This window comes from Ostrea edulis, chromosome 3, assembly GCF_947568905.1.
Source record: "Ostrea edulis chromosome 3, xbOstEdul1.1, whole genome shotgun sequence".
In the NCBI taxonomy this organism is placed as follows: Eukaryota; Metazoa; Mollusca; class Bivalvia; order Ostreida; family Ostreidae; genus Ostrea; species Ostrea edulis.
The window spans coordinates 89,664,256-89,684,792 of record NC_079166.1 but is presented as its reverse complement, the minus strand read 5'-3'; the positions used below and the strand labels follow the sequence as shown (position 1 = coordinate 89,684,792).

Sequence of the window (20,537 nt, the reverse complement as noted above, 5' to 3'; positions counted from 1 at the left end):
GATCGTTTTTAGCGCACTGATTCTGACTGCGCATTCCTCCGTTTAGTTATACATATATGGGGCTCTCTGTGGGTGTGACCGGTCTACAGTTCTACAGTGGATGTGTACTCCTCATAGACACCTGATCCCACCTCTGGTATATCCAGAGGTCCGTGTTTGCCCAACTCTCTCCGTGATCAATTTCAACTCCTATAACGAATACAAATTCAAGAGTTGGTAAAACCTCTGGATATATCAGAGGTGGGATTAGGTGCCTAAGAGAAGTTAACATCCCCTGTTTACCGGTCACACCCACCGTGAACCTTATATCTTGATCGGGTAAAAGGAGTAAATCTGTACTGCAAAATCAGTGTGAAAAGAACGGCCTAACAATTTGCATGAAACACGACCCAAGCACATGTATTGGTTAAGGAGATCGTTTCCATATACATGCAGTATAATTTTGACGGTCAGTTTTTCAGAATGACGTCATGAACGTGACATGATTTACAATTCCTTGATTTTGAAAAGATATTTTTCTTAACGTTAGTTAACGTTTTACATTAAAATACGCATTGTTAGATAAATCTAAAAGGTTTTCTGGGTTTTCAATTATTGATGTTGTATTTTGCAATCGCATTGTGTAATAGTCCTTATTGTTAGATTTTAACAATGTTTGTCAATCAAATTAATGTCAACTAGCGCTCCCTTGGTTCCTGGTCTAGACATGGTAGTGAAAAGCATGCAATGAAATATACATATTTGATGCAACACCGTTTATATTGCCACGATAGTAATTTTGCAAGCTAATTTCTAATGACTCGTCGACTCCCCGAAGAAAATTGACAATCAATTATACTCCATAATGCTTTGAATCTACCCTGATGCTATGTTCAAACTATCACTATTTGTGCTACGATTGAAATCGTTGTCTTAATCGTGGAATAATCGTGGTGCTCGTATTAAATCCTACCTAATCTTGGCGTCATTCGGTACCATTGTCTTGATTGTAGCAAATTATTTGATTATCAAAATTTGTCTACGACCAACATGATTAATTTTCAGTCGTTAAAACCTCAACAAACTGTATTCCATCGTAGCAGAGCGCATCTAACCGTGCTCCCAAACCGTGATCTCCAACTGTGTAAGATAAAACGCAATGATCTATAATGTATTTAAGCGGGAGGCGAGGAAGCTAGCTAAAATGTTATATCATACTATAAAATTTTAGCTTCATTATCAACAATTGAAGCAATATGTGTCATTCATTCATTTGTTTTTATTTCACCATCATAAAATTGATCTGACCATAATAAATTATATGCAATATCAATGACGATAAGAGGAAACAGTAATGATGAAAGGTGTGAATAACGAACAGTGATCAACCTCATAACTCCAATAAGCTATGCAAAATAGAAAGTTGGGCAAAGACAGACCACTGGATATATCAGAGGTGGGATCAGATACCTAGGAGGAGTAAACATCCCCTGCTGACCGGTCACAGCCGCTGTGAGTCTTATATCTTGATCAGGTAAACGGAGTTATCCGTAGTCAAAATTAATGTGTCAGGAACGACCTAAAAATCGGTATGAAACACGTCAGACGGCATTTATCCTAATGATATATTATTCATAATACCAGAAACTCTCTATTTTGTATTGCCCATAGGAGTTATGAGATTGATCACTTTTCGTTATCGTCATCTTTCATTGTGACTTTTGAAGTAAAAGAATTCTTTTCACCACAAATATCGAAATGGACAGTACATATATTGAAATCACAAAGATTTATTAAACCAAAATAAAATCGTGTTTGTTAGCATCGTTAGCATTGGTGTGTAATGAATCAATGTTATTAAGGTCTCCTGTTGTATTGACATAGTACAAACTTTCAACTATATTGAGTTCATCTGTATGAAAGCTGAAGATAGCGATCAGTGATCAATCTCATAAATCCCATAAGCAATACATAATAGATAGTTGGGCAAACACGGACCCCTGGACACACCAGAGGCGGGATCAAGTGCCTAGGAGGAGCAAGCATCCCCTGTCGACCGGTCGCGCCCGCCATGAGCCCAACATCCCGATCAGGCAAACGGAGTTATCTGTAGTCAAAATCAGTGTGCCACGAACGGCCTAACAATCGGTATGAAACACTTGAGACAACATTTAGCCCTATCATAGGTTGTATTGACAAACTAGATCGTTATAACGACCATGGAGCTTGCGAAATGTTGACTGTTGAAATCCATGTACCATCAACTTGTTTGTCAGTAATTTGCCTCGATTTAAAAACTGATCATACGCAGAACAAGGTCTTGATATAAACACCATATGCAGATGATAATTGAATATTACCACATAAATATGGGAATTTGGCGATGGGGAAGCTGATATCATCACGTTTGTCATCAAGTTGAATTGTCTCTTTGTTGTTAATGTCTACTTTCAATAAAATATCTAAGTATGAAGCAGAAGTGGACAACTCTGTGGTGTTTTTAGTTCGAGTTCACATGGATATATCGAATCGATATATGAACGAACATTATTATTGTTAATAGATAATACGTCGTCCATATATCTAACTGTAGATTTAAAGGCCAGAGCAAAAGATTTCTTCTCGTGTAGAAGTTTTTGAATAAATTCTGCTTCATAAGAATATATAAACAGGTCAGCTAACAAAGGACCACAATTTGTGCCCATGGAAATTCCAACAGAGTGCTGGAAGACCTGATCATCAAAGACCACGAAAATGTTGACAATGAGGAACTCCATCATAATTTTTATTTCAACTTCAGAGTACCTACACGTGGAATTAGAGTGGTGTTTAACAAAGTAAGTTTTTGTATGACTGATCACTAGAAATGAATATTTCCGTTTTCGATATTTGTTGAGGAAGCAACTGTCTATGATGTCAAAAAGTCTAATCTTTAATTCATCGTGAAGAATGGTCGTGTAAAGTGTTGGAAAGTCATACATTATGATGTTGTTGATTTGAGAAAAAGTTTTGCAATTTCAAGTTTACTAAAAGCTTTTTAGAATTCTTTAGAATACACATTTGATTTGCACCAGTTCTGGTATTTGTAGTCGCAAATAATGTTTGAAGTTTCTTCTTCACAGCTGTTAATATTCTCGTGAGCAAGATATATTGAATGTGTAAAAAAAAAACCCACTAATAATAGTTGAAAACTACTCACTGTGCACCCTCACCTGGCTGTTGAATACAGGTAAACTCCACTTGAGGGCACAAATTATCAAACTCAGCCCATACAAAATTGCACTAATCAAGATAAACTCTGATGATCTTGATTAAAGGATAAAAAATACGGAAGGGTTATAATACATTAAATAGAGACCACAAAGAGTTTTCATTTCTCATGTGGAACATGTACTAGGTATGTTGTTAAACTTTTCTCTTGCCACTCGATTTGGTCCCTCGCTTCTCTCGACACCAAATCTCTTGGTGCTCGAGAAATGTTTACCGACGTACATTTGTTTCGTTATTGTTTGCATTCATGAAGGAACATATATCGAGTGACAAGTCCATCTTTTGACTTTTAAAAGTAAAGAAACTATTGTATGTTAGTGGAGATCTTGACTGTTTTGACCCCTCGCTACACCATTCTGGCCCAATTCCATCGTTGTGCACTGCCCCTAGTTTCCCTACAGAGCTTTTGTAGGCCTGTGGGCGTGAATTATACACGGGGATCGTAGTGGCAGAATGTTGTAGGAAAAAAGATTCAGAAATTTTAGTTGTTCTTGTTTTCAAAAATTAGATGTGCATGATTAAATTACTGACCTTGTGGTACATTTCTCAATTCATAACTATCCATGAGATGACAGCGTCGTAATAAGCAAGGACCCTGCTCTTTGAATAAATCATTATTGGATTTGATATTATATAAGCAAAATTCATACTACCGGTGATGAATGCGATAAATCAATATAGTTTCGTTAGTGAAACTGAGTAAATAAACTGCTCAGAATAAACGTATCTCAATTGTACATGGATACAGAAGAGCAGGACTAATGACAAATTTGAAGATCTATTTTATTGTAGTCAAGATACATGTAAGATTAGTGCATAAAGTCGACAAAAATAACATTTACATGTTTGGTACATGTGAGTCCAAAATGACCGCGGACAGTGGCGTGTTTTTTGTTTTGTTTTTGGTTGTTTGTTTTTTGGGGGTTTTTTGTCATTTTATAGGGGTGTACATGTACCGTAGAAATGCAGTAAACTTCGTAAATAAGCTTGTGACCGTAAAAAGGTAAGAATAAGATAAACTTCAATTGTGACGAAACAAAACCCAGATCAGCTTAAACACCAAGAGTAATCGAATTATGAGTAGAATTTTTCTACCATCTTCTCGCGCAAGAATAAAAGATTCTACACACACAGGGCGACATTGGAATTTGATTCTGTCAATACAGGGCGACATTTAAATTTGTATCTGTCAATACAGGGCGACATTGAAAGCAAGCAAGAGATATACATAGTTACTAGATACCTTGGATATAGTACATACAGTTGTTGATGTATCATCTATGTTTACAAAGCCGCAAGAAATACAAACACTTTAAATGACTCTTACCAGTCGTAGTAGCCTAGTTGTAAACGCACTATCTTTGCAATCTTTTTTATCAGTTATACCGGTTAACACTTCAACATTGGTGCTTTATCATAGGTAGCGACTCATGAAGGTAGCCGAGGGCATTAAAGCACTGACTCCATTTCAGTTGTCAACACAGTTTAACTAGATACTGATATCAATCCAATCCAATGTTCCACGGAAATCGACCTATGAAATCATTGCTTCCTCTACGTCATCGTCAATTCAATTTTCATAACCACCCACTGTTCACTGGGTTTTGTAATGCTGAATTTCATTGCAGTTTGAAACTCAACGGCACCTATCGGCAAATTTACAAAGTATTCAGAACAAATAGTGTAAGACACAATAACTCTGGGTAGACATGAAAAAGTGCATATCGTGCAATACAGGACTTTCGAGATACGGATCCACTCGGAGTTTTATTTGTAGGGCATGTCACTTTCAGATTACAATAACAACTAAGTAAACAAGCATGAAATTCTTCAATTGCTATCAAATTACTCTATCAAAATGCTATTTTTCAAAGAAAGGAATCGCTACAACCATTTATAAGAAAATGCATTTGATTAAATCATGTGAGTTAGCGAGGAAAACAAATAAATGGAATATCTTGAGGATATCGGTAAAACTTTACGCATTGCATCCAATGATACGCGTTTAAATGCACCTTTTTCCTTCTATCTGATTTACACCCAGGTACTAAGCACCATTAGTGACTTGGACCGTCATCGTGGGACTGAGCATAGTTCTTAACGGACTGTCTGCTAGCGAAACATCAGTTGTATCGATGTCAACTTTGCCCTACAATTGGCGAATCGCCGATTCTCGCGTAAACCCCGCCCACCATGACGACGGTAACTAGCCCGACATTCGATGCATAAACAACATGGCGCGGATAGTGTCGTTAAAGGACATCACAGACAAGTTTTCTGTATCATACATGTTCGATACATCGCTACTATTGCGTTCATAAAGGATTCTTATGTAAAATACATGAAATCATATACACAAGAACGTGAAAATATACATATATGTAACACACAAGTTCTTTTCACCGTTTATTCTCAGTTGTAGTGTAATGTAATCAATCAATGACAGTGCTCCTATAAACATAAATAAATAAAAACACATTACAATTTGTGCTAGTGACTTAAGCAATGTACAAGATTTGCTTGACCTCAATCATATATACAAACATATTTCCTATGCAAGGATTCATATGTAGTACATGTATTATAAACATGCATAATTAGCAACATGAACAAATAGCAATTCAAAATAGAAAAAGGTTGCGAATACGCAAAGTTCACAAACCTAAACAAGGCACGCAATTTCCGGCCCAAAAAATGGCCACCACGACAGGTCAAGGTCAACGCAATACACTGATCACCTACATAGAGACCTATTAATAAAATAAACACTGTAAATATACTGAAACACACATATAACTTGAACACCGTTGTGTCACCGAAGTACATGTATGTAAAACTCAATTATATTCTCCCATATAGTATAAATAGAAAACATTAAGCTATAACCTAGTTCTCAATTCTATATGTCTGATTAAAGAAAATGCTAAATATCGAATTCCGCTTCCTAACAGCATTGTTTAGCAAAGACTCTCCTATAATACCTATAATACCTTACACACGATATAGTGAATCTATACACTCAAAATATTCACTGACAAATTATTGTGTACTTGAAAATGACAAATATATCACCAAAAACTTACACAACATCAGACACGTCTTCGTTGTTCTGTATCTCGTGCAAAAATACCGCCAATAGCAGGTTCTATTATTACACACACTGACCAATCACTGACCGTCTTCATAAGTCAGTAAGTGTGAAAAATATTACACGAAATTATTTTAACTCAACAAGAGATATTTTTACCAAAATCAATAAAATATGATACTCTTAAACGTCAGTTATAATTAATTTTGCAATAATTATCAGACACACAAAATACCAAAAATATCTACGTAGTTGCAACGTCTCAATGGCGCAGAGGTTAACGCCTATCGTCCATAACACACGACCGCATCTCGTCACCCGGTTCGAATCCCATCTGATACAATTTATATTATTTTATATAAAAAATGTTCCCCCCTTACAAATCTCCCCACTTTTTATCATTGCCTACCACAGCAATGGGAAAATTTACTTCAACTCTAAAAATGTGTAAACATAGACATCAAAAATAAATTTTAAAATATCTATATACAATATTTCTTTCTGCACAAGACACTCTAAACTATGTCTCGAATCTGACTTTGTTTAGTCCAAGAATCACGAAGGGTTGCACTTAATGTAACACCAAGATTCACAAAGTTCCTTAAAGTTCGAATTCTGGACCGAAATCTGATAACAAGAGTTTGACGACACGACACTTTGCGGTAATTTAAACGGATTGGAATGTTTTCCAGCCGTTGTTCGTTTACTACGGCGCGGCTGTTCTGGTTCAACGAACTCTTCGTCTGTTTTGCGATGACTCGACTACTCCTCAGCCTGGATTACTTCTTGTATTTGTTCTGGAATGTAATCACTATCTGAATCCTCCGTCTCAGAATCATCACTACTAGCGGTCACTTTTTCACCGGTGTCTAGAATTTCCTTCCTAGTGACGTTTTTGATTGGACCAGATCCATCCGCGAGTTGAATAGAATACACATTATCACCAAGATATTTCACAACTTTATACGGAGTAGAACACCACGTGTCTTGTATCTTGTTGCGTCCAAGAACTCTGTTCTTCGTTAGAACTCGGGTTCCTATCGGAATGAATGAATCTGTAGCCTTTTTGTTCCTCTGTTTGTTCCTTTGTTTAGCCGATTTCCTCAAGTTAGCGGATGAACACTCGTAGACTTCACACATCCTCTTTTTTGTGGCTCTCTAACCAATCATCAAAGGATACAGGTACGTTAGCATCACTACTTGACGAATTCCTGGTTCCAAGGAGGAAGTCCACCGGTAAGACAGGTTCTCGACCAAAGAACAAGAAATGTGGAGAGTATCCCGTAGATGAGTGCACTGTGGAGTTGTATATGTAAATCAACTCTGGAAGATACTCCGGCCATCTCTGTTTTCTTTCTGGTGGTAACGTTTTTAAGCGATCATGCATGGTGCGATTGAATCGCTCACATTGTCCGTTGCCTTCGGGGTGATAAGGCGTTGTGCGTGATTTTTCTATATGATAAAAATTACACAGTTCTCGGACAACGGAACTTTCAAAGTTTCGTCCCTGGTCACTATGTATACGTGCTGGAACGCCAATCTTGACAAACCAGTCTTTAACAAGGATTTTTGCCACAGTTGTTGCTTTTTTATCCTTGCAAGCTACAGCTTGCGTAAATTTGGTAAATATGTCCGTCATGATTAACACGTTTTCACGTCCATCCGACGACCTTTCTAACACTGTGAAATCAATAGCGAGAATTTCTAAGGGTGTGTATGCCAAAAGATTGCTGACTGGGGGGTTGATGGCAGGAAGGGGAGCCTTCCCTATCAAACATCTCTCACAGGACTTGCACCATTTTTGAACATCTTGTAGCATGCTTGGCCAGAAACATCTTTTCTTTAGCAATGAATATGTCCTTTCAATGCCTTGGTGTCCCGCATGATTGTGAACACTCTGTAGAACTTTTTGTTTTAGAACTTCCGGAAGGAAAAGCTGATTCTGTTCTCCTGTTTCATCTTGAATTTTCCTGAATATCATAGAGTTCTCAACAAATAGTCTGTCTCTTTGATTAAGTAGTTTCCTGACACTTTTGTGTCCCCTGTTCCAAGGCAGAAACTGACGGTTTATCGTCTCGATCCATCCAATAACGCACTCTACTTAAGACCGGATTATGTTCCTGGAGTGCCGCAATGTCTGTTGGGATAAATCCAGGTAATGTAGCTGTCGCACACACGGAACGCAACTGAACGTTAGCTGCTTCTTCACCAATATAGTTCACGCTTCCCGTTAACACCTCCAACGATGTACTCTGCGTAATCCTGTTTAGAGTATCCACAACACTTTCTTTCTCCGATGAAATAGGTCGTTGACTCAGCGCATCCACATTTCGATTGACCCTTCCAGAACGGTATTTCACCGAGAAGTTGAACTGAGCCAATTATCCGATCCAGCGCATTGTAGTTACGTCAACACGCTGCTTGGCTTTGTGGATATAACTTAACGGATTATTGTCAGTATACACAATAAATTTCGATCCAAGAAGGTAGTCCAGAAAATTGTTCGCTAACTGACCACTTGAGTGCTAATAATTCCAGTTTCATAGAACTATATTTCTCCATATATAAAAGCCCAAGTGTGTCGGAGTCAGAGAATAACAGAGTGGCCACACAAGATTAACATCGATGTAAACTTTCGACGGAAGAAACTCGTTTTTATATGTGAAAAGTGTCCCATTTTATTAAATGACATCTAAGAAGACGTGTCACCACACAATATCACTCAGAAAAACATTAAAAACCATTAACCCGAAAGAATTTTCATTCCTCTGATAAAATGTTAGAAATATGTCTCATCATTTCATCTCGATCAAATGTAATTGTATTTCTCGACAATCTCAAGAACGTTCTCAAATAATTCGAAAACAATTCTAAATCATTTGATAAATTCTCACATATATGCCTCATAGCATTCCAATGTTCACAAATGATTCCGAAGGTATTTTCATTCGCCTGATGAAATCTCAAAAGTATATACCTCATTACCTAAATCAAATCTAAGTGTATAATCTCAATATACCCCACATTCTAAAGAAATGTTCATTCGAATCAATCCTACTTAGATTTTTACATAGTGCATCTTGGTATTTTTAAAAACTGATTATGATTTTTAATCTGCTAGTATCACACTTCTTAAAACATGTGAAAGTAAATTTCCTTTTCTCAAACGCTTTCTTAGCTATGCCTAAAACTTGTATTATATAAATACATTCAATCCATGTCGCCCTATGTGAGGATTTAACCTCTTTTCGCATCCACTGTACATTATGAATACCTATATATGTTATATGATTGATTGATTGAATATTGTTTAACGTCCCTCTCGAGAATATTTCACTCATATGGAGACGTCACCACTACCGGTGAAGGGCTGCAAAATTTAAGCCTATTCTCGGTATTTATGGCCATTGAGCAGGGGGGGTCTTTATCGTGCCACACTTGCTGTGACAGGGGACCTCGGTTTTTGCGGTCTCATGTGAAGGAACGCCCCCATTTAATCGCCTCTTACGACAAGCAAGGGGTACTGGGGACCTATTCTAACCCGGATCCCCGCGGGGTGGTTTTGTAGGATAATTGTATCAAATTTGAATATCAAATAACGTTGTCTCTAAATTAAAAGTTAAGGTCTAAATATATGTGCTTAGTATCATAGCATAATACCAGTAAAATTGCTATAACAGGTCCCGGGATCATGAAACTGTCTTAAACTTTAAGATTGTCTTAAATCAATAAAGTTGCACTTAAATCTTAAGACTGGTCTTAAAGTGGATCACAAAAAAATCACTTAGATTTAAGATTGGTATTTTGTCTTAAATTTTAAGACTGTCTTAGAGCTGTCTTAACTTTCTAAGATTGTCGCTAAGTTCATTCAAAATGGCCGCACTTGTTGCATTTTTGAGGCGAGTTGGAAATGATCAGCGTGATGCCCGTCCACTAAGACGTCTTCCCCGACCAAGAGTATTTAGGGATCGCTTAAACCCATTCGATATGCGGACATACGAGGAGCTCTATGAAAGGTACCGTTTCCGCCGACCCACCATTATTTTTCTCTGTGGTATAATAGAAGACATCGTCATCCATCCCACAAGAAGATCGTTGGCCCTACCTCCAATGGTACAGCTTTTAGTGTTTTTGAGGTTTGTTGCGACCGGTGCATTCCATCAACTAATAGTAAGCATTCACGTCATTACTCGGTAGGCGGCGCGACGGTTCTAGAGGTGGTTAGAAGTGCGCTTAAATTCAAGCGTCTGTATATGGAAGCGTAAGTTCACAAGCCATGAATGAAACTTCTTCGCGTTATTCATGTTGGAAAGTCCCACAGATAAAAGCAGAGCTGATAAAAAGAGGTGCAGTGACAACTGGTCGAAAACAGGATCTTATAGACAGGTAAATATTTCCTCTAATAAACCAGTCGTTTCCGATATGAAGTTAACAACCTTGAACTTCATCACCAGCTGATCACATAGCCATAGGTTTACCGAGTTGTGCATACGTCCCGCAAGGACGAAGTTGGATGTTCTTGGTTGTTGTTAATAAGTATAGTTGCCTGCTTCTAATGTAATCCCCTGAGCCAATTTTCCCTCAGTAGAAATAGTTAATGAATGTTTAGAAATAACAGAAGTAGAGCTCTTTCATGATTTTTAAAAAAACGTTTAGATCTATGATGAAATACTGCAGAGGTATTACGAACAAAATTTATTCACGATGCTATATTTTTGATTCGAAAGTTTTCGCTAAAAATAAACTTTGTGCTTTTGTTATTTCTGTACAACAGATTAATATGATGGAATTATTCTGTAATTATGAAATCATACTGTGAATATTCCAAGATCAGCGCTTTTAATTTCATCAAAACTGAACGAAAAATGAGTTCAGGAAAATTGTTTTTAGATAAATGTATTGAGTATATAAATTATAGATCAAATTTTCTATGCGTACTTGTAAGGCCAAAATAAAAAAACAATGTTTGTTTCAGGTCGCCTGACTGGCCCTAAATATACCCACTGACCCTATTAATTTTTTTCAATTTTCCGATTTAAATTTATGGATGTACAAACTATTACTCAAAATCATTTTGTTAAGAGCTAAAAGTGTCGACGACAACAATGGCGGCAAATCTTTTAGAAGCTGCTTTGTTGTTATGTAAGTAATTATAAAGAACTATCCGGTGGAAGAATAGGACTTCCACAAGAATACACATGTACAAAAGTCACTCAAACCCGAGTGCAAGGGTAGCCTTTAGCCTAAGAAACATTGTATGGAGTATATACTATGCAATGCTTTTTGTCAAATATATTGTGTATGTGGTTGAATATTGTGTTTTGGATAGAAGTAGCTGACACATTGATTACAAACAAATGAGTCACAATGTTCTGACATGAATAAATACATGTAGGAAAGTGTGCACAACTATTGTGCATATTCTGTACCACCTTTAAAAATTGGTATATGGTGTCTGACAACTTTGATATATGCTAAGACATTTATTGTAAATGTATATATATCAAAATTCAATCACATAATGTGTATTTGGTCAATGAATTAAATATTGTGCCCTGAACCCATTTTTATCTATTAAACGCATTATACAACAACTGTAACTATCAAATTTTCATTGAAGGCACATATTTATTTATTTATTTTTAAATAATTTTAAAAAAAAAATAAAAACCTACTTACCGACCCTTTTTTTTTTAAATCAGAGGCAACCTGAAACAAACATTTTTTTTTTGCCTAACCAAGTACTGAATGTCTAATTATAACATTTTTTGATACTATGCCCTATTGACATGTATTATTTTAAATTTATTAAGAAACTTGTTTGGTCTAAACAAGTTGTATACGCATGATTATCAGATACTATTTTATTGGTAGATTGGAGGCTTATAATAGAAATAAGAATTTCAAGGAGGATCCAATTTTACTACCAGAGCCCCTTGATGTTGGATGGCCAGTGGCTGGCTTTAAACAGATCCTTCAAGAGCACAAGTGCATTATCCCCAAAACTACAAGGGAACAGATCGAAGCATATTTTTTATATCGATTAGCAGGTACATGTATACAATTTATAAGTTATATAGGAATGCTATTAAAAACTGAAGAATTTATTAAATCTGAAAGATCTACATATGATACAATAGAGGCCCTTTTGTGTTTTGCACAAACTTAGTATTGTAAATGTTTGTGATGAAAATGTTCCGAGAATCATAGGAAAATTCTGTCAAAAGGATCAAATTTAGAAAACAGCAAAATTGTCACATATTTTATTCATATTAAAAAATCCTTTTATATCCTTTGTATGAAAGCATGTAAAAAATATTGTATCATATTAATTATTTAGATTTTTTTTAATTAGATGACAGACAATGTACTGGAGATCTGAAAGCATTGGTAAAGGGCCAAGACATGTTCGACTCTAACAAAGTTTTGGCATGTTCTGTTTGCATTGAGGATGATATTTACCTCACAGGAATAGTGGGCGCCTCAATGAAACAAAAAGTAAGTCAGACAGTAGCATTCTCTGGTATGCACATGTATAAAAAATTTCATGGCCTAATTTTGCTTGTGGAGGGAAATGAATATCAAAGATATGGAGGTAACATTATATACACAACTAACATCCTTCTGTATATAATAAACTTGCTTCACCATTTAGGCTAAATTAAAACCCAGCCCAATCTCATCAGCTTTTATTTTACAGCATTAGACAGACATAAACCTGCAGCAAATTTACAATAGACATTACTAGTATGACTTTTTAAAGAGACTGATTCACAATTTTCACTAGTAACATACATTTGTGTGGGTTTTGTAAAGGATTATTTTCATATCTACTTGATAGGTTACCTACAAATATAAAGTCAGGATCTCAAGAGACCCTCTGAGCACACATTTTGAATGTCCAGCAGGGAGAGGGCCCCATGGCACCTGCAAACACCTGGCGGCTGTTTGCATCATGCTCGAGAGATTTGCAAAAAGTGGGACATTGAGAATTGCAAAATCCTGCACAGAAAATCATATGTCTTTCAATAGATCAAAGAGTACATATAGTGGTATGTAAATGCGAAGCACTTTTATGTTAAGTTTGTGAGTAAAATGTCCGGAGTTTACACTTCAATAAATTCTTCAAAAAAAATGTTTGATTCTTATAATTCCAATTCATTCACTTATTAACAATTGCAAAAATTTGAATAGTTTCCCTGCACTATGTTATTTGTTTTCAGGCGTGTATGAATACATCGCGTTTTCGGATTTATTGATGTATCAACTCTTGTTCAGCTTTATTTTTGTCCAATCAAAACAATTGTAATAAATAACATTGGAATTATACCCTTTTAATATATAGTGAAAATCTTTAAATATGGGCCAAGGTGACTCAGGTCAGGGATGTGGCCCATGAGCCTCTTGTTTAAGGAAACCATGAGTTTTTTACAGTCAGTGTGCTGTCCCTAGCATTTGTCTGTCAAATTGCAATATTAGTAAGCAACCTATTCTTTTATAAACATGTTTGCAGACATGGGCAAATATAGGTTCATCATGCCGCCCATCTCCATTCAGTATTGAATAAAATATTGTTTGATTTATAGACATGTTTGAATATACATGTAACAGGTTCTCCAGTAAAAGCAGAGGATCTTCCTTCCAAAAAGAGGCCATATGAAGAGTTTTTTGAGGATCCTAAGCCACTCAAACACAGAAGCAATCCATCTTACAACTCAATGGTGCAAAACATTATTACTAACTACTGCAGCCAGACATCCAAAGATATCTCTATGCGGTATCTGTACCCAAGAGCAAATTTTCAGGTACTGTACTCGGTATATTTGAAGAACACATGTATGTAAAACAGGGAAAATAAAGTTCAGAATAGGATGTAACCCTTAATGTAGAGCACAGCATAATTGTCTTGAATGTAATGAGAGCTTATGTACAAATATGTATAAAATCTTTTTTATATAACCACACATCTTTGCATTAATCATCATATATAAGTATGAATTTTGCTGTCAATTTAAGTGGTTTTATAAAATTGACCATTTGTATTTGATTAAACACAACAAACATGATTGACAGCTCAAGAATCATCTTGATAGTGTTGCAATTTTCTTTTCTTTTAAAACATAGTTTGTGTCCATGATGCATGATTATGGTCCTTTGCCACTTACAGAACAAATATTTGATAATGCTTTGATGGTAGGTAATTATTAAAGACATGTATAAAAAATATTAGAAATTAATGTATGAAAATCTTGTATAAAACTGCATTGATTAAAAAAGTTTTCCCCTTTTTCCTTTTCATGGGTTTATCAACAATATTGATACATAATGTTATTTTCACAATTTTTTTCGTGATGCAGAAATACTATTACGTAAAAAAAATTTATGTTTACCAGATGAATTCATGTTAAATAATACCAATATATAATACATAAAGTTTATTTTCATTGTGAACATGCCATTATTACAAGTTATTATTTTATATAATTACTAGGTCTAATAAATGTTTCTCTAAAAAATGATGAAATATTTGTAGGTCGATGAACGCAAAATTCACCAAATAGAAGTGTCAACTAGAGGACAGAGCAGAAACTCGAAATGGTTTGAGGCTAGGGAGTGGAGGCTAACTGCATCACGATTTGGGGAAGTCTGCAAGGCTACTTGTCGACGCAATACAAATAAGTTATGTAGTTCCCTTATGTGCTCAAGAATCAAAACCAAAGGTATTTTACATGGGAAAAATTATGAAAAAAAAAGCTTTGAAATTGTTTGACGACAAATTTTGTATAAAAACAAAAGAATGTGGGCTTTTTGTGTGTTTAGACTACCCATATTTGGGAGCATCCCCAGATGCAGTTGTGGATGAATCTGCAATTGTTGAGGTCAAATGCTCCTACAGTGGAAAAAATGAAATGGTCAAACCAGGAGCACATTTCAAATATCTTATGTTTGATGACAATGAAAATGTTGTATTGAAAAAGTCCCATAATTATTATGATCAAATACAGGGTCAGCTGTACATAAGCAAAAGAAAATTTTGTTGTTTTGTTGTTTTCACTCTTAGGGATCTTTTTGTTCAGAAAATCCCTCTTGACACATATTACTGTGAACATTCTTTGTTGCCAAAGTTGAAAGTATTTTTTGAGAAATATTACAGACCATTCATTGCATCAAAATTATGAACATATCTGTGACTTGTACTAATTTACATGTAAAATACCACATTATTAGAATGTGGTGTTACTTACACAATTTTGGATGTCATGATGATAAAATGCAGGGCCAGCTTGTCACAAGCAACAGGTCATATAAATTATGTCACCTCTTTTCCATGGGGAGACATTGTTTTTGTATTTTCTGTCCATCTGTTACAAGATTTTGTGAACGTTTCTTCTCATATGGCATATATCCGATAGACCCTACAGGGGTGTGATTTTTCATCTTTTCAGAGGAAATCCTCTGATTTGCTCAATTTTCGAAAAAAAATGAAACACTCTGGATTCGATCTAAAGTGGCAGAAAATTATATTTTTCCAGGTAGGGTGAGGTGTTTTCCTCCCTTTTTGACCAGTTTTCCTCTGATTTCTGGGGAATTCAGTCACATCTGACTTTAAACTACTAATGAAATACTGAATAAATCATTATGTATCATGTTGCAATTAAATGAACTACTGTACGCAGTCAATGTTGTCTCTTTATCTTATTTTATTTCATACTTGGTATTTAAGGACATACGCAACATTTTTAAATTATATATAATTTTTTATGACATTCTATCTCGTTTCTACAAAAATTCTTGAGGTATATTACCACATCTGTTATAGAGTTAGCATAGTTTAAATTACTAGTTAATCCAACCACTGAAATACCAAGGCCAATACACAAACTACAATATAAAATTGAAACCTATTTCGGAAATCATACATGAACTCTTCCAATTCAGATGAAATGTGTTTGGGTTTTTTTTAGGAAATATCAGAAATGTTGCGTATGCCCTTAATCTTCAAAATTATACTTTCATCAAGCAGTACATGTAACAAGTATACATTCTATGTATTCATGACTTCAATGAATTCTTTAAGTTCTGGAAGCTCTGAAAGTCTATGCATTTTTGTGTACAATACACTTCTTTAAATTAGATATGGCAAAACATATGAAAACTTTTCTAGAACCTAACAGAATTTTGCTGCATGGTATGCCATGTTTCAGAATTTTGTAACTCTTGCTTAATCCAATAATTCTCTCGATATGAATACGTTTTGATGATATTCTCCTATCTTTGACAACTTCATGTGCTTCTAGCTGCGATTTCCCCTTCAAGAAGGTGGGTGTGTTCACAGCTACATCACGACAAGCAAACAAATCCTGAATCATAATTCCTCTATCAGCCATAATGCTATCTCCCTTCTCAAACATCTTTATGGTTGGATCAAGCAAACATTATTTTTCAATTATCTGCCGGTCACTTGCTGAACCTCCATAGGAATCTGATATGAAAGTAACAGCACCTTTAGGACTGCAACCAATCATGGTTTTCAATGTGTTCTTATGTTTGTAATTTGACCAAGTTACACTTTGACAGTTTATATGCGATGGTTTCTGAATAGGAACCTCAGTTGCATCAAGAATTACTCTTCAACTTGTTTTCGGAAATTTCCTCTTAAAATCAACTGGCATGGTTTCCTCAACTATATCCTTAGATGGCCAGATGTTGAGCTCTTTTAATTGGAAGTACAGGAAATTTATCCACTGGACTATTACCCTGGATACAGTTGATTCGGAAACTTTGAACAGCAATGACAACTCTACATCATCTTTGGCCTGTCGCAATTTCATAAGGGTCATAAACAGTTGATCTTTAGGGTGTAGTAGGGAGCATTGGTATTTTAATTCAAATGCAGCAGGCCCCAAGCAGTAGAAGAACATCATGTAGTGGTCAAAATCATCAAACCCAGTGCAATACAAAATTGCTCTATCGTCTACACAGAAATTATCGATTGAGTATTTCACTGATGAAGGAATTTCACACTGAATTTCCTCATCACATGTATTAGGACAGCATGATTCTGGTTTTGAACTTTCCCCCATCGTTGTGACTTCAGTTTCACATTGAATATTTAAATTATCAAGCTCTTGAAAAGATAAATCATCACAGACCTCTCTGCTTTTGTACCGCTTCGCTCGAGGCGACTCATCAGTAATGCTGTTCCGAAACTTAAACACTGTTGGAATTGAGTTTTCTTTCAAACTCAATTCCAACAGTGTTTAAGTTTAGTACAAGTCACAGATATGTTTAGGCCTCCATAACCGTTTCGTTTTGGGGTCGATTCTCTTGATAGCGACGACCCATTTCTGTTGTAGCTCCGGATTTGATGGAAATTTGTGTCCTCCTGAGTTATTGCACCCTGGGACACAGCAATATTGCGGCATTGTTGCTTTAATAGACGTTTCTTGGCGATATACGGTATTGTTTACATTACACTCAAGCGATGACGCGAAAACCAAACGCTCTGTTAACCACCTCTAGAACCGTCGCGCCCCCTATCGCGGGAAAATTCGAGAATACGTGCTATTGGAGATTCAATACACCTCTCCAAGTTAACGGCTGGGAGATGCATTAGAAGGGTTGCGTCAGCGTTAGTTAGCCTCGCTAATCGTTATATTATATTCCCAACTGACCAAAACGCGACTAATACCAAGAGAAAGTTCCACAACATCGCAGGTATGAATTAAAGCTACTTTCCATTTCACATGACCTTCACATTTCCAAGCGCATGACAATTAGTCCACACTATTCGTCCTACATGCATTTCAGTTCATGCTTTTCAACCCTCCTAAACTGAATAAAACGCATCTCCTATTTAGATAGCGGTTATAAATCCATACTTTATAAAAAATCCTATCATTGACACATGTAATTCGAAAACATGCTTAAAGGATAACGAATTGTTTAGGTATTTTATAATAGAGCTAAGGGGAAGGTGGGGGGGGGGGTAAAGACACAATGTATTGTCCATATCCAATTAACCACTTTGTAATGATCAAAATTAACAGTCTAATGTGTTTAGATGCACCTAGGACTTGAACCAGTCCCTCATAACACAATGTATTGTTTGTAGGGTTTCCGGGTGTGTTGGGCTGTGTTGATGGCACATTTATTCGAATACAGACGCCAGTAGAAAGTGAACCGGACTACGTCAACCGGAAAGGATATCATTCCTTAAATGTTATGGTAAATATGTTTTAAAGACTGTTTCGCATTGTTCTCCATTCCCCATTACTGTTATTGTGTAAATTCTATAATTTATGGTGATACATGATTTGTAAAAAAAAAAATAAAAATCAAGGAGTGGGTAAGTAGTTGACTTTTGCTCATGACCATTATATTGAAAAACTTATCAAACTAGAGGTGTGTATAAATATTCATTTGTATCATGCAGGATAGTTACATTGGACTGTAATATGCAATGTATCAATATTCATGAATATTGTAAAAAAAAAAATTCAGATGTCATGCGACACCAATTTTGTTATAACCAACTGTGTGGCGAAATGGCCAGGGTCTTGCCATGATTCCAGAGTCTTTAGAGAAAGTACTCTATGTCGTCAGTTTGAGAATGGTAAATATTTTTGTCATATATCAAAACTTATAGACAAGATATAGATGTAAATGACGTGGTTTCACAAAGTAACTCATAAATTCAGAAAGGTATATAAACTCAGAACCACTTATCTTAAAAGATGATCAACCAATTGCAATGTATTGAATCTGTTCAGACATAATCTTTCATAGGAGAGGAACATATGCCACACTTTACAATTACAAGTCAGCATGATGGCTTGCTGCTTGGTGACTCTGGATACCCATGCAAAACCTATCTAATGACTCCCTACAACAATACCAATGATGTACGACACAAAGAGCGGTTCAACTCAGCACTGTGCCGTACACGAGTTGTAATTGAGCAAACTTATGGGATTTTAAAGAGGAGGTTTCCATGCCTGGCAGTTGGTCTGCTGACAAAACCGGATAGAGCCTGTCAATATGTGGTGGCATGTGTGGTTCTACATAATATAGGAATTTTGAGACAGGACATTGTGACCATTTCAGCTGATGACCTACTCATAGCTGGACCAGATGTCCAAGAGATTGATCACGCCAACAACAACGGTTTCACATACAGGGATATCATTGCCAGACAATGTTTTAATCAATGAACAAATTATGATTGTAATATATCAATCAAGGTCAAAGGTCAAGGTCACCGGAGGTACATATGTACTAGTTAGTTGGTCAAAACATCTTTTTATCATTTCCAAAGACTTCCTGTCTCTATCTATTCCAGTTCTACAAGTATACCAGTTTATCATTTTCACAGCCATATTTAGAGGTGATCAATCTCATGTAACTCCTATAGGAATACAAAACTTGAAATAATTGTTTTATCACAATGATGTCCCCCCTTCCATTTTCTATAGTTTTATAATGAAGCATATTGTACAAGTTTCAAGTCCATCTGATAGGCCACAGAGGAGTTCTAAGTATTCACAAGATTTAATGAGAGGAAGAAAGGAAACTGCACAAAAACAATAAAATTTATTTTATTCCATTAATTGTGTACAATATCTTCAACAAATTGTAAAAAATATTAATCATTTTTAGAAAATGCAATCATCTTATAGATGTACATCAAGAAATGTATAACAATTTCGATGTCAAATGTAGTGAAAGTGTAATACATCAAATATATATACATGTGTAAATAATAGAATGAAATGGACATTGATGAATTCTATCATTATCAATTAGATTGCCTACAATGTACATCAATGCTCACTGATAAAATACTGAAATGGTTTAATCTAAATCTGAAAGGATGGATGGTAAAACACAACTTGACCTCACAATCACTTGTTATTCATATACTATGAAAATATCATTTTTATTAAATTCATATTAAAATTATAGCTAGTAATTACACTATTGAACAAGTAACGAATATAGTTGCATTATCAAGTCTTTTGAGAGGTAATTAATGAATCAAATTCGAGTCTGATATATTGTAGCCACTGCATTGAAAAATCAGCTGTAGTTTTCAAATAGACTTTGAAAATATCTTGTAAACAAAATATAATTCAGTTACTCCATAGGGAGTTAACTTCCCTTTTCAATTGGGAATTGAAGGGAGAATTAATATGTCATT

At 35.6% G+C, this 20,537-nt stretch overlaps 1 protein-coding gene across 1 annotated transcript; it reads left to right on the top strand.

The window, feature by feature from the left end:
• Positions 1 to 10,148: 10,148 nt before the first annotated feature.
• On the top strand, positions 10,149 to 19,673 carry LOC130052990 (putative nuclease HARBI1). Its single transcript, XM_056159355.1, has 5 exons — positions 10,149 to 10,503; positions 17,904 to 18,055; positions 18,453 to 18,565; positions 18,842 to 18,953; positions 19,160 to 19,673. Exons 1-5 carry the CDS (start codon positions 10,211 to 10,213, stop codon positions 19,549 to 19,551), a joined length of 1,062 nt encoding a protein of 353 aa, XP_056015330.1. The 5' UTR covers positions 10,149 to 10,210; the 3' UTR covers positions 19,552 to 19,673.
• The last annotated feature ends 864 nt before the right edge of the window (positions 19,674 to 20,537 follow it).